The following is a 15,327-nucleotide window of genomic DNA, read 5'->3' as shown; positions in this document are numbered from 1 at the left end:
CCATTCTGCCCATTTTCCCCATTATGCAGACCACCAGATATAGAAACTGAAATTTAAAAACATAATCGGTGTTATCAGACCTAATCAATGCCATTGGTATCGTTCAATTACGATTTCATGAATGATACCGACGAACATACTCGGAATTTGTAAAATTTAGATTTTTAACATTAACTTTTGTTGTATTACCGATTTTACTTATATATTATCTGTCCGAATACAAGAATATCTCAGGTTCCATCAAATTTATTTTTAATAACGCTACATGTAGACCTGTGTTCGGTACAATAATGGCGATATTCTGGGTATGCAGACAAAATCTCATTTCAGTATGGAATTAGTTTTAAAAGGGTAAGGCGGCCTATCATACATATCGCGTTATATATGTATATATAAGTAATTCAGTGTTAAATAAATCACATACTGCACTATACCACTGTTTCCTCCATCAATGACTCGACAATGACAGGGAATAAAGTGTTGATAGGAATCGATCAAAATCAAAACTCAAAATATATCAAAAGAAAATTGTCCGGGAGACCCATAATTCACAAATAAATAAATGAATAAATTTGATATTTTTGATAGATTTAATAATGTCCTATACTAGATTTAAAAAGGAACATGAAGGATATATGCATTTTCTCAATCGTGCTGGTATTCGAACTTTATCATACCTTTGAATTGTCAGCATCATCTCGGAACTCGGAACTCGGAACCAACTTCAGGCTCCCACATTATCATAGTCATTGTGTGACAACATACAGAGGCAATTAGAACATACCATAGTTTAGTGATCGTTATGATTCATGAAATGTGTTTAATGATTGATACGGGTATCTGAAAAGTGTTTATATCTTTTGTAACAAGTTAAAATAATAATTCACGAAAGATGAATAGTTTCAATACTACTCAAAATGGACGAAATGTTTTTAAAACAGACTTACGCTGACTATGGATTCATTTGTTTTGCATTGCTAATATAAAAAGGAGATAACAAAATGTTCTTACGTCAATATCACTACATCAATTCATTAAGTCATCGAATGTTAGTATTGGGACATTATCACTTCATGGTGACAAGTACATAGTGACATAAAAACTAATACATTTGATATAATCAGTACGTTATGTTTTAGAGTAATGCGTTTTTTTAAATACATAACAGTAAAACACAAGTGAGTAGGAGCTTTTGTAAATTTAGTAATACATTAGCTATATTTTGAATAATGAATATAAACCTTCTTTTTAATGTGTTTTTCGTTTTTTGAGGACTAGAGATTATTTATCTAGGGACGAAAATATTGGAACTTCAAAAGGAAGTTTAGGGAAATAACATCAGATGCAAGAGGGATTCTTTTTGGCTGATTTTTGCTTGAAAAGCCAACAATCATCAGATGATGGGCTAAAAACTAACGCAAATGTTAACAATCGACTACAATTGCGAGAACAAACAGAACATCTACATACTCATCAACGAATTTATGTTATACTTAATGTAACTTATATACATGGCTGCTTTCAACGTCGACATTTTGTATATAATCTGCAGACAGAGACATTTTGTTGTAGATGTATAATTGCACTACTTACTGGTGTGATCACTGATATTTATGTCTCGTGTGTCATATATAAGTAAGCCTGGCGTGGCCTGTCACTTGTTTGCCGATGTCATTCAATACATTATATGTAAAACAAACAACAACCTAGCATAGAATTGTTGCTGAAATAGTAATTTATTAAAGATGTAAGAATTTTACTTTTACCTGCATTGACATAATAATTATCAATAACTTCAAATGATATTCACTTTAAATACTGCAAAGCAGCAAAGGTGGTTATATTGTACTAAAATCGACAAACAATACAAATCTGAAGTCGGTGTGTATGCATTATTACTGCTCATGTCTTCAAATTTCTTATTCATCTTAGATGATACTGACAATCCAAATGTATGATAAAGTTCGAATACTATCACGATTCATAATATGCATATATCCATCATGTTCTTTTTAAATCCAGTATTGAACATTATTAAATCTATTAAGAATATCAAATTTATTCATTTATTTATTTGTGAATTATGGGTCTCCCGAACAATTTTCTTTTCTGTGGGATAGTGTAGTATGCGATTTATTTGCTCAGCTGGTTCTTACACTGAATTACTTATATATACATATATAACGCGATATGTATGCTAGGCCGCCTTACCCTTTTAAAACTAATTCCACACTGTAATGAGATTTTGTCTGCACACCCAGAATATCGCCATTATTGTACCGAACACATGTCTACATGTAGCGTTATTAAATAAATTTGATGGAACCTGAGATATTCTTGTATTCGGACAGATAACATATAAGTAACATCGGTAATACAACAAAAGTTAATGTTATAAATCTAAATTATACGAGTTCTGACTTTGTTCTTCGGTATCATTCATAAATGTATCGAGATTGAATGGTACCCATACTTTTGATTAAGTCTGATAAGACCGATTATGGTTTTAATCTCAGTTTCTATACCTGGTGGCCTGCATAATGGGAAAAAAGGGCAGAATAGTTGCTCGCAAATATAATAACATTAGCATAGTGATTTTGTGACAACATACAGGGGCAATTAGAAAATACCATAGTGTAGTGATTTGTCTGATTTACCTTTATCGTTATGATTCATGAAATGTGTTTAATGATTGATACGGGTATCTGAAAAGTGTTTATCGTTTTTGTAACAAGTTAAAATAATAATTCACGAAAGATGAATAGTTTCAATACAACTCCAAATGGACGAAATGTGTTTAAAAAGAGCTTTAGATTTTGTTTGCATTAAACAATACCCGGTCAGCGCTTTCACATGTACGACTGCTGTGGTAAGATCGCCACTTTGTCTTTATTAACAATCGCAAATTACTGTTCACAATAAGTGTGTGTTCTCTGTGTGATTAAGTCTGGTTGGCGTGAGTTTCTATCGCATAAAAATTGCTTTGCACTAATTATAGTGAGGATAAAAAAGAAACATACACAATACATGACTATCAGATCAAAAGAGGGAAAGGTATTCATAGAGATGGAAAGGGTGATGATACCACACAATGTGTGTAATGTAGAGACACAGTAACTGATGAACTTCTATATGATGTATTAAATATGTCGAAATACATATATAGCTCTGAAAAAATCTGGAAAGCATTCCGGTGCTGCCTTCTGAAATGCTTTTTTAATACAAAATCAGACAAATCTTCAGTAATATGTCATTTCGATTATCCGGACAATTGTACAGACACTATGTATATTAAAATTAGTATAGGCAGTTCAAATCCAAAATAAATTACATCAGAATGGTACATCGTTCGCATTGCTCCGTCTACCTTAGAAACACTCATGTTAGTCAGTATACGTGTAACTTTAAAGTAAGCCTATATTTAACCACGCGGCCAAGCTGCCCTTAAGATAGGATTATTCTCGGTGAAATTTTTTAATGGTGGAAATACTATACTGCCCTTCTAAGTTCTTGTGAGATCTTATTATTCAACTCTCAAAATATGCCGAATTCACTTGATAATATGGTTTGATTATAGTCCAGTATGATTAACCAACCTTGTTACAGTTTTATTGATAATTTATTCAGCATTTTATATTTAGACGTGCTTTTAGTTGGTCCGTTTGAGTACTGTCCGTCTTTTAATTCTAGTTTTTATGTTGGTTATAGAGTATAAAATGAAAATATTTTCAGGAATTGCTTACACAAACTACGGATTTGTTGCAATGCTGTATTGTGCTGGGCGACACGCATGATTCTTATGACGTACATTATCTTAATGGTACTAAGATATATGCCAATTTATTTTACTTTGCCCCCGAGGTCAAATGTATTTATTATGTGTGTATCCATTATTGTAAGAATGACCTATAACAGAGTTTACAATTATCAGTGAACCAATCAAAATTTAAACACGATGAGAAAGAATGTTAGGGTCAAATAAAAGGACGAGTCCTAGTGATATATAATCACATCACTGTCCGGTGGCAGGTTAGATCTATGGCGTCTTTACCTGCCTTCCTCCTCCTGTTGGGGACCTTCGTCCTGGGCGCGGCTGGGACTAACATACTAGGGAATGGAGACCTAGAGGATGTTACCCTAGGGACCTACTGGAGTAAATCGGGATGTTCCTGGACCATCAGTACCACGGAGAAACATGGCGGGGCGCAGAGTGTCCACATCACAGGGAGGTACAATGTACTACGTAATATCAATATGTTATAATTGAATACACGAACACATCTTAATGGAATAGAAAAGTATCGATATAAAAACCAGACAGGCAACAAATACAGAATGAGATCATAGATTCTGATTTAACACCTCCTCCGTTGGCACGTTAAATGTATCGGTCCAGAACATTACTACTGAACAAATGAATGGTAACTCATGTTAATTGATATACATGTACACACCATTCTTGCGTATGTGTATTTGGTACCATAGCGAGCAATAGTAATTGGACAATAGTACAGGTGGATGTCTACGAATGAACAGATCACGTTTCTATATGTATACGTTTCCTAACATTTAAAGATGCTACACCTCCGACAGAATGTAATAGATTGTTATTATTTTAACAATAAATGATATTTAGTCCAGATATGTATACCTTTTAGAGACCTACAAATAAAAAAACTATTTTATAACGTCAAATATTGTCGTAATGAAGCCAAGAAGTTACGAACTTTTAAACATTATAATCTACTTTGCATACACTTGATCTTGATCTCAGTGCATTCTGGGAGAGATTTACATACAGAAGAAAACAAATGTGATGGACTTATTGTTTTAGATTCACTGGGCTGGGGCAACTATACATTGCATGTCGCCTATCATAACTACAAATTTTAAATGCTGAGGTTTGGATGCAAACAGAAAATAAAAATTAAATAAACATTTCAATAATATCCGTTGCGAAAAATCACGATCCTCTGCAGCATGTTGCCGCCCACGAACCGAAACGCTTTCTTAGCGTTACCCCCTTCGGCCCCATTTCGTTGGTTTGATACACGTGTGATGTATCAACAGGTTTAACCTGGTAAGTATTATAATAGTGAATCTGCAATCACTACATATTACAAAAGAATCTTAGCCATTGATTCAATCGCATCATATGCTTACGGTTTTTAGTAAAGATGACAACAGACCGAACGTTCAACTACGTACGTGTGTACGTTACACACTTGCCTCTCCGACAAAAACTCAACTGTGTCATTTCCGCATGTGTTCCGATTCCATTCTCGTTTATAATCCCACCTGTCTGTGCAGTCTGCGATTGAAATCCTTCACTTGCTTTAATTTATGCTTCCTTCTTTATAGGAGATGTTAGGCTAGCACATGTTGCCTTCCTCGCTTCGCCATTTGGTTCCTGCTCGTTTGTGTTTGTTTTCGGCGCATGTGCAATCAGTATTTCATTCAATATGGAGGCGGAGCGAAGTGGAATTTCTTCGGGACGCAATTAATTATTTATATTTTTTGAATTTTAAAGATAAATAAGAAGAAGAAACTTTCCGAGGGTGGTAATAATGTGTGTAACTTTCATTGCTGAATAAAAAATACATACGAGACTATTCGTGTTTTTAATTGATAATAAATACTATCTGTTGGAGGTGTAGCACCTTTAAGTTCTTACCTGCTTTTAAACGAAGCAAATGCCAAGAAAACCTTCATGTAAATAGCAAATATTGTATTATTACGGGTAAAATCCTATATTACTACATTTTGTGTTATAAAATGTATTGTGTATATGAAGTTTAGATAGGTTGCAATGATACGATCGTGCATATATTAGTAACTTAATTTCCAGTAATTTCTTTGTATTATTTTTGTGCTATGAATATAAGATACTGAATAAATTTATCTATAGAGCTGCTAATAAAACATGCCAGGGCCATGTTTCTTTACCGTTGCTCGTTCTATACAGAATCATCATTGGTTTAAAGGAAACATTCTTGCTTAAGGATCTTTGTTAGGTTCTGTAATGCATTGCTATGGAAAACTGTAAGATAAGGATCCTTCTTAAGTTAAGTAATATTGATGGAAGCTGACGCAGTAATCAAGTAAAAACGAATGAAAACACAGGTTTTGGAAGCTCATACAGTCACCATGGAAAATGTCTGATTTTTATACGAAAGTGTACACTCGATCTCAATTCTCATACATCAAAATCTTTAAGGTAATTTGTTGTATAATTATGCTGAAATGAATGTTTGTTCTATCGAACTTAGCTGCTTCTTATTTTGTCTTTCTTTTGCCTTCAGATCAGCTAATTGGGCAGGACTTGGTTATTTGATTGGTTCACCCGATGTCACTTCCGGTAAAATGTACGCTTTTGTTGGTTACATCAAGTTACAAAACTTAGCGGCTGGCCACTTGTATCATGACGTGATTGTGAAGCTTAGGACAGAAACACTCGACGGTAGGTTCCGATCATTTGTTATGATACATCAGCACTTCGTATACGATGTATTTATAAGAATGTTTGTTTGATTGTTTTTTTTTGAATATTCTTTACTATCATAATTATTTATTTATTCATTTATTTATTGATTCTAATGTTCATGTTCTGAAATTTTACAAATCCGTATCATAGCACGTGACGATAGATGAACCAATCATAAACATACAACACTATATAACTAACGTTAGTGATGACAAGTGTATCAATTTCATAATTTTTTTATAGGTGACCTAACGATTACATCACGTGATGGTAGGTGAACAAATCACATACATGTTCTGGTAATAGTACTGTAGAAAGCAAAATCTACACACAGAAATCTGTACATTAAGATACTTACGTATATATTTTAAAGAATTCATAGACTATATTTAAGCTACTTTAATTAACACTTCTCGCAGGGACTAAGAAATACTCCAACATTGCTATTCATCCTCGTCTTCGACCGGGATCATGGCAGGAGGTAGGCGGAGACTTCAAACTCCCGGAAAGTAAGTAGGCTATCATTTCATAAAGGGTATAATGTGGGCGGGTACTTCAAACTCCCGGAAAGTAAGTAGGCTATCATTTCATAAAGGGAAAAATGTGAGTGGGGACTTCAAACTCCCAAAAAGTCGATACATAAAAATCTCTTGTGGAGCAACTATATTAACATGAATGCAATTTCTTTAAATTAAAATGTTTTGCTTTCTTGGCTCTTTTTGGGGTTGGCTAATAGTAAACGTATTAAACTTTCCTCTATATTCCAAACTTTCACTTCGACTTGAAATATACAGAATATGTATGCATTGCTCTTTCTGATTTGTGCATTTTCAGATATCAAAGAGATCAAAATTTATATTCAGATTGAGGAAAAGGATGTAAACTATTTTTTCGATGACGGAAGCCTTGTAGAACTCGTTCCGGACCCAAATTGGCGATCAAAGGCTGAATCCAATATTGATCTCTATCGCAAGGCCAAATTAAATATCATGTAAGATCAGATCAACGTTGAAATACGATACAATAAAATAATTTCATCGAGAATTGAATTTGAATATCTTATCTTGTTTTAATGTTACCCTTTATATTGATAAACGACTTTACCTCATCTATAATGGCGTCATTAATTTCACGTTGTCTTCGGTGACGTAATTAATCCATCATTCATGTATATGATTATAGGCTAGGACTAAATATTCATGTCGTCATTATTCATTTGATATGTATTTTTCATTCATTGCTAGATATTAAAATTTACTTGACCTCAACGTTTTCACAAACGACTAGACTTTCAATGTTCATCATGCTGTGTTCGAATTGTGGCTTATTGCGTCTGAGTAGTATGAATGCAATTGGGCACGGATATATTATATGGATTGAAGCGTTATTACTAGAAAATGTCTGTATCATTAAAACTACCGTAGATGCACTTAGGCCGCTGTTTAGTAGTTAATTTTATCATTAATAATTCGTTTTGTGATCGTTCTAACAGACATTTGCTGAGAGGAGCTTCTGTTTGTTTCTTTGTTGTTGACAATGTTTTCGTTTACTGTTTCAAGAGTACGAAAAGTCAAAGGAATTAAATTGAAGACTTTTACAATAGAGGTAAGAATGAATACGTTACTAAAACTTACAATAATTAAACACGAGGGAGGCTACTCTGGCACTGAAAATAAAACGAGCGCTATTTTATGGAAAACGTTGCAATGAGGAAAAGGCTGAATATAAACGTTAGCTTGACCCGAGTCCCTTAACATTGTCAGACAAGCTTTCTAAGCCTGCCAGAACTATAGTTTAATGGCAAACAACAAACATTTTACATGCAAGTCTTAAAGGATGCAATAATAAAATGAATTGTCGTTTTGTGTTCAGGTTGAGCAGAAGCGTAGCGAGTTCGCACACGGTACTGCAGTAAAGGCCAAACTTTGGACCAATTCAAGTTATTCTTTCTACAACGACTTTGTATACAATACTCTTAAACCAGAATGGGCCGTACTGGCAAACGCCCTCAAGTGGAAAGGCATGAGATGGACCGAGGTAGCTTTATAATAAAAACGTTATTTCTCCTTGTACATTTCCAGCAGTAACAGCATGTGTGGTTTATTTGATTTTGGAACTATTGTTTTTTTGTTTTTTTTTTATATTTATTTGATTTTTGCAAGAATTTTAACATAATACATAATAATGACATGACACCCACTTTCACCATACATTATCTAACACTTACATGTAATGTGTTTTTCTCTTTCATCATCAATCATGATTATTCATCATCACAAATATCAATATGTCCAAAAATAATTAATATTTTTTGGAACTTATATCTCCATTGCTATAGATAAATATATGGTCGATACATAGCCCCTTTTCCGTCATAATGCAATAATACAGTCAATAATCCTTATTACATAATGATCATTAACAAAGTATTATCAGCACCTTTGATATCATGAGTTTTTTTTATGATTATACCAACAGGGTAAATTAAGGTTTGACGATGCTAACGCAACGATCAATGACCTATTGGATAACGGGTATGTATATAAATTCTTATGGTCTCAAGAGCTTAACAATGTTATTTTAAACCAAATCGAATACGAGTATTCATCTGAATTATATTAACATAAAACAAGACATGAAATCAAATTTGCTTTATATTTTGTAATTTTACCTAGCAAACATAAGGAACGTTACCTACAACTATTGTTTCGGTTAAAACGGACTATAGGTGTGTTACTTGGGATATCTGAACGGGGAAATCCTCACCCAAATAAACGTGAGTGTGAAGTAAGCAACCCTTGAATAGTGGTGCCAATTTAGGTTCATTCCGATCCTCACATATATTAATCATGTTGTTTAATTGGATCTCAGATTGTCATTACGTGGACACAACGTCTTCTGGGGTGTAGAAGAATGGGTTCCTGATTGGGTAAAGAGTATTACCGGATCCGGCGGAGATGTTGACCAAGATCAAAGAGAGGATTAATGAAGCCGTCACACTCACAAAAGGGAGGTAATGCATTTTTATGTGTTTGTTTGTTTTCTAGGTTTATCGACCAGTGAACAACTAGGGAAAATTTTAAGGAGAAGATTCCTTGTAGTAGTTGGTGACTACTTCACTGAACAACATACGGGGGTCCCGTCGCATGCCATCCGGGGCGATTATGGTCAAGGGTCTGGCCAAAGGACCCAACCGCGGCAGCATCCCGAAAAACACAAGCCGACAACGGTAAGGAGCGTCCGACCTCGGATCTCCATTTGATATTAGGTGGCCGGGGTTCTAACTAACTGAGCTATCACGGCTAATGTGATACCTTTAAAACAATAAACAGAGATAAAACACAAGTCATTCTTGAAATGACGGGAATTACAAATTCACAATACTGATCTGCAGACTACTTGTCAATCAGATTGATTAGCTTGGTGAGTTAGGCATAAGTTAACTACAAGGGCTGATTTTAAGTTGTGAGCCTTGAATTAGGTGTTCAAGGATGTTCCTTTTCAAGTCCTACTATTCTCTGACTATATAGGGCTGTGTACCATGGACTTGTCTTATTTGGTTATTTTTATCGACGAGGTAGCACTCTAAAGTAAACAAGACAAGCGGCTTTTGCAAAATGGACAAAATCGGTTAGGGTTAGGGTGAAAGAGTCTATCATTGCCATGGCTGCCATTAACGATTGGCTTTTAATTGATTGAGCAGCCGCCTTATTACCTGATCTCGCTTCATCAGACTTTCATCTATTTCCAAAACTGAAAACAGCTGTTTCAGGCACCCTAATCCTAACCCTAGCCCTAGCATGCAATGGATGACTTTCTGAACAGCCAAAAAAGAAGTACTATAAAAGTGGCATTGAGGCCCTTAAACACCACTGGAAAAGTGTATAGATACTGAAGGGGACTATGTTGAAAAATAATACATAATGTTCGACAAAATTCAAATCCTTCAATAGGAGTCTCACAACTGATCAATCATCCCTCGTATAATGATAATGTTTTGATGTAAATAAAAGACGAAACATGTTTACTCTCATGAATAAATATAGCATAAATGGTGTAATACTCACGACATCAAGACTTCAGCATTTTTATCATTTTCATGTCACTGTGAAACAGTATTTGCCTTTACACGGTTGTGATTACTTTTATTTTTTTTATTATATTGGATCAGTGATTTTTCAATATGTATACCTTGTCAAAGAACACAGGACTATCATGAAATAATTATTTATAAGATGTGAGGCTATTCGAGGAATATAATTCTATTCCATTCTTCAAATATCTTATTTCCTTTAGGCTAGCCCATTGGGATGTCAACAACGAGGCTCTACATGACGACTTTTACGAGAGGAAGACCGGAAACGTAGATATCACCATGGATATATTCCGGGATATGAACTTGAAAGACCCAAGTGTTAAACTATTTCTTAACGACTTTGCTATTTTCAACAAAGGCGTATACACTACGGTATGTGTTTGTAATACCCGGCTGTGTCAATCTTTACAATGTTGTCAATATGTATTTTAAAATGCAAATAGTACAAAAATGGCATTAAAAATACTTAGTACCGCAAGAATGGAAATTGTTTGAATATTTAGTTTTACTTTCTTGATTTCTGTATACACTCTACTTAGAATACACAGGTACTGGTGGAAAGATAATGTGTGTGTATATATATATATAAGATAATAAAATATATGTGAAAACTTAACCTTACATATGTAATAAAGAAACGAGGGCAGTACGTATATCCAGGGACGTATGTATGTCCCTGGTATATTCTTAACATATCATTTGTGCTTATTGTCATAATATCTGTCGTAAACAGGCCATGATGAACCAAGCCAAGAGTTTTGTAGATTCACAAGTACCAATTCATGGTGTTGGAGTTCAAAGTCATTTTGCGTCCACAGAAATAGATATGACTCAACTTAAGGTACTCATTTTTAACACTGTCAGACATAACTGTCCTTGACTATTAGGCAGATATTCAAATTTAACTTAACGCTTTTTAATTACATGATAGCTGATGTGAGAAAATAAATCTTTGTAGAATTTCTTCAACTGTGCTCTTCCGTATGAAGTGCCTAACACTTGTTCATTATAGATCTTCAGATGAAAATGTTACGTACTATGCCACTAGTTCTGCTTAGTGTGAACTAATTTAAATATGACGATTTTTCTGAATTTAAAGAGTTTTGTATCAGATATACAAAAGATAATCATACTCTGGATAATTATACAAAAAGCATTATAGAGAAAAGAATATTGCATGGTATGAAAATATCAGACTTAAAATAGCTGCTGCATGGTGTTAATAATTTATCTTTCTTCGTAAATATCTTCGAAGTGGAAAGGATTTTTGTTTTATTCTTTCCTTTTTTCTAAACTTTTTTATGAGGATAATAATACAACATTACACAAATAAAATGTATAGCTATACGTAGGGCCTCTGAATCGCGAATCATATTCTTCATACACACATTCATCTGTTTAACTGATATACATTCTCTGTGTGTAGATGTCAAATCTTAAACCCAGCCTCGGCAAGACTTGGGTTAAGGCGTTAGGGACCTATAACCTAGGGATACGATTTTTGTTCTTGATGTTATATGGCGGATATTTGACACATCTTACTATCGTTGCAGTACCGTCTGGACAAGGTGGCCGAGGCTGGTCCGCCTATCTGGGTAACGGAGTTTTCCATTCGTGGCACTAACAATACAGAGAAAGCCGTGGCAATGGACGAGGCCATGACAATGTACTTTAGTCATGAGAAGGTGGCGGGCATCATTATATGGGGATTCTGGGGGCCTTCTATCCAGTGGCCAGATGATACTTTGACAACGGATACAATTCCAATTGTTGTAAGTAATAATGTTATAATCATGTCTCCATTTGAAATAACCGCTTCAAGGTAACATGCTATCTTTGGACCAAACACTAGTACTCGTCTTTGATTCAAAAGATTTATGAGAGTAAATAGTCATTATAAAGGTGCATGCAATTTGTTTTATTGTCATATGTTTTTAGCTGAACGAAGCCGGCGAGAAATACGTGGAACTTGTAAACGACAAATGGAGAACTAACTGGAGTGGGAAATTGAAAACCTACAAAAACCAGAGGTTCTTCAAGGGCGACTACTGCATCAAAGTCAAGAAGAGTGGAGTCACGCTGAAAACCATTAACTTCTCCTTATTAAAGGACCGGAAGCTGAAACTGAAAATCAAGGGAACAAGTGAGTAAGATTAAGATAGCATACGATAGTGGATGTAAACTAGCAGCACATATATGCAAAAGCATGCACTATCGCAAGCACGAGAAAAGTATTGATATTAATACACATAAACATACAAAAACACATAAACATCACATACACAATATCCTATATAGGATACACATTACCATCACAAAATATTCTATATAGGATACACATTAACATCACAAACAAAGTATAAACATCACATTCAAAATATACGAGATAAGATACATACAAAAAATATATTCCAACAGATATATATATATTACATGGAAAAACATAAATTTAAGAACAAAGATTACATATAAATTACACCTTTATGGATATATCCGACTAATAGCTGATCGACAGTAAGTATCGGCATTTCTTTTCTCTTCTTTTCTATTATAGAGTGAATGAACAACGGAACTATCTCAATCTCAGTCTAAAATTTCATCTTTTCTTGTTACAGCCGACTCTCCAAAGGTAACCGTAAGACTCAGTAAATGAGCATAAGTTACTAGATTCGTAGAGTCTATACATTTACCTTATGACACCTGCAGATACCAATGAAAATGAAGAAGACAGAAAACTGTGAAAAAAATTTCGTTCTACCTGGAATCATTTACTCATCAATAAAACGTAAATTATCCAAGGATACTCGTGTTTGTCGTTTATCAATGAAGAAATATGACTTGCTCGCATAAATTATTAGAAATTGTATATTTCCGTAATTAATAATGTAAAAGTGTTTTGATCACCATTAATCAATTGAACAAGTACATTTTCCTATGCAGTCTATTACATTTGTTTGTATTTGACTTTCATTGATAGCTTAATGTGTCTGGTTCATCACTACTTCTATATTAATACGGTTGTACACTTCAAATGTCCACGCGCCTTTCCTAACAAAAGTTAAAGCATTTAACTCCTGTATTACAGTAAAATAAAACCGAGATAAATTGTAGCTAACATTTATATCCAATCGAGAGAAAGTAATATACCGTACAGCGGTTATCTTTTTTTTTTTTTGCGATTTTCATAATATAAAACGAAACAATTAAATTCTAACCAAAATAAGTTTTCACGTTTTTTTTTTGTTTGTATACATTTATCCACCTATCAACTGACCACACACTGCTTTGGTCAACATGTACAACATACCGAGTAGCCTAATCACAGTGCAATATCATATTACGACAAACTTAATCGTAATTAAGTTAGCGGTTAATATTTACAGGTATATGTGTCTTATAATTGCAATGATCATATTTTCACAACCACTACCTTACCCGCGAAATAGTGAAAATATCATCACCTTGAAAATAACCGGCTATACAGTATGTTCATGATTCATAACATATCGCGTTAATATACCAAGTCTTACTTGGTTAAGATGGTAAGATGCTAATTAATGAGTTGCCTGGGTGGATTCATGGAAGGTGGCTCCTTGCAAAGGACTAACGTTTAATACCTACTTTATCCAAAGCTGTGACACTAAATAATGTTAAAAAGATCGGTTTGCATATGTAAAACTTTTCAAATTTGAACAAGCCGATGTGTTTCCTATCAGATATTTATGGCATTAAAACATGCAATTATTACCTGGTATTATGTCAAACTATTAATTGAGTTTGATTTTCCTCATACATTTCATTCCTGGTTACTCAACATTTCGGTCGTTTTAGTCCCATTGTTTAGTTCTAGTACGGAGACCAAAACAGCGTGTAACACAATTGCCTTTCACCCAGGCAGTCGGGACTCGAAACCTCGATCTGACGTTAAAAAGTATGGGTCCCCTGCCCGAGCACATGGGTTCTCTCGGATACTTCTGTTTTTCCCCACAGTATTTCGCAATTGTTGTAAAACAAATAAAATTGACCTTTTAAAAAATCTTTTTTCATCAAACTAGCTTCATGGTGTAGTTGTATGCATGATTCGGCATTGAATACTTACTAATCTACTTATAGCGAGTTGTTAAAGGTAAAACAGGTTTTTGTACCGCCATTTAATGGATGTTTAGATACTTTAATTGCGACCCTTAGACATGCTGAAGATAGAATTCCAATTATATAGTTAAGCTAATGCGTGTTTGTACTGGAAATGCTTATTGATGCAAAGGTTCTCTGAACCTATACATAACTCTACGATTATCAGTTTGAAAGAAATTCCTAACCCCATTCATTTCTTGTTGAGGTGAATGTACCGCTTGTGCTCATACATTACATGGTGGTATGTATGTAATGTAAGAATCGGCATTAAACAAATGCAATTAGATAAGGGATGGTTCGAGGCAATAAACATTATATGACTACTTACAGCTGCACAGACGACATTTAACATTTAACTCAGGACAGAAGGATTTACTGACTATCGGCTGACGATGTGGGTGGGTTGATAATGAAAACTTAATAGATAACGCTTTAGTAAACACACTGATATAGTCATCCAATTCAAAGATATTTACAGGGGAATTTGAAAAGATGCAAAATACGAATCCCTGATTTATTATTTTCACTTACAATTTTTATAAAACAGTTTGCTATGAATGGTTTCAATTAACTTATTGTTGTCATTGTTTTATGGAGACAGAAGGCGAACAAA

At 34.3% G+C, this 15,327-nt stretch overlaps 1 protein-coding gene across 2 annotated transcripts; it reads left to right on the top strand.

Annotated features, from left to right (window-relative positions):
• The first annotated feature begins 3,992 nt into the window (after positions 1–3,992).
• LOC117333156 (anti-sigma-I factor RsgI6-like) lies at positions 3,993–13,381 on the top strand. Of its 2 annotated transcripts, XM_033892309.1 has the most exons (12): positions 3,993–4,229; positions 6,303–6,460; positions 6,904–6,993; positions 7,319–7,475; positions 8,044–8,089; positions 8,357–8,521; positions 8,963–9,018; positions 9,356–9,497; positions 10,781–10,952; positions 11,314–11,421; positions 12,134–12,352; positions 12,519–12,723. In XM_033892309.1, the coding sequence occupies exons 1-8, from the start codon at positions 4,039–4,041 to the stop codon at positions 9,468–9,470; spliced, it is 978 nt and encodes a 325-aa protein (XP_033748200.1). In that variant the 5' UTR covers positions 3,993–4,038; the 3' UTR covers positions 9,471–9,497; positions 10,781–10,952; positions 11,314–11,421; positions 12,134–12,352; positions 12,519–12,723. The 2 variants fall into 2 exon arrangements, with proteins under 2 accessions (XP_033748200.1, XP_033748201.1); XM_033892310.1 differs by lacking the exons at positions 3,993–4,229; positions 6,303–6,460; positions 6,904–6,993; ... (1 more) ...; positions 8,044–8,089; positions 8,357–8,521 and adding an exon at positions 13,196–13,381.
• The last annotated feature ends 1,946 nt before the right edge of the window (positions 13,382–15,327 follow it).

Source organism: Pecten maximus, chromosome 8 (genome assembly GCF_902652985.1).
Source record: "Pecten maximus chromosome 8, xPecMax1.1, whole genome shotgun sequence".
Classification (NCBI taxonomy): domain Eukaryota; kingdom Metazoa; phylum Mollusca; class Bivalvia; order Pectinida; family Pectinidae; genus Pecten; species Pecten maximus.
This window is presented reverse-complemented; position numbering and strand designations above follow the sequence as displayed.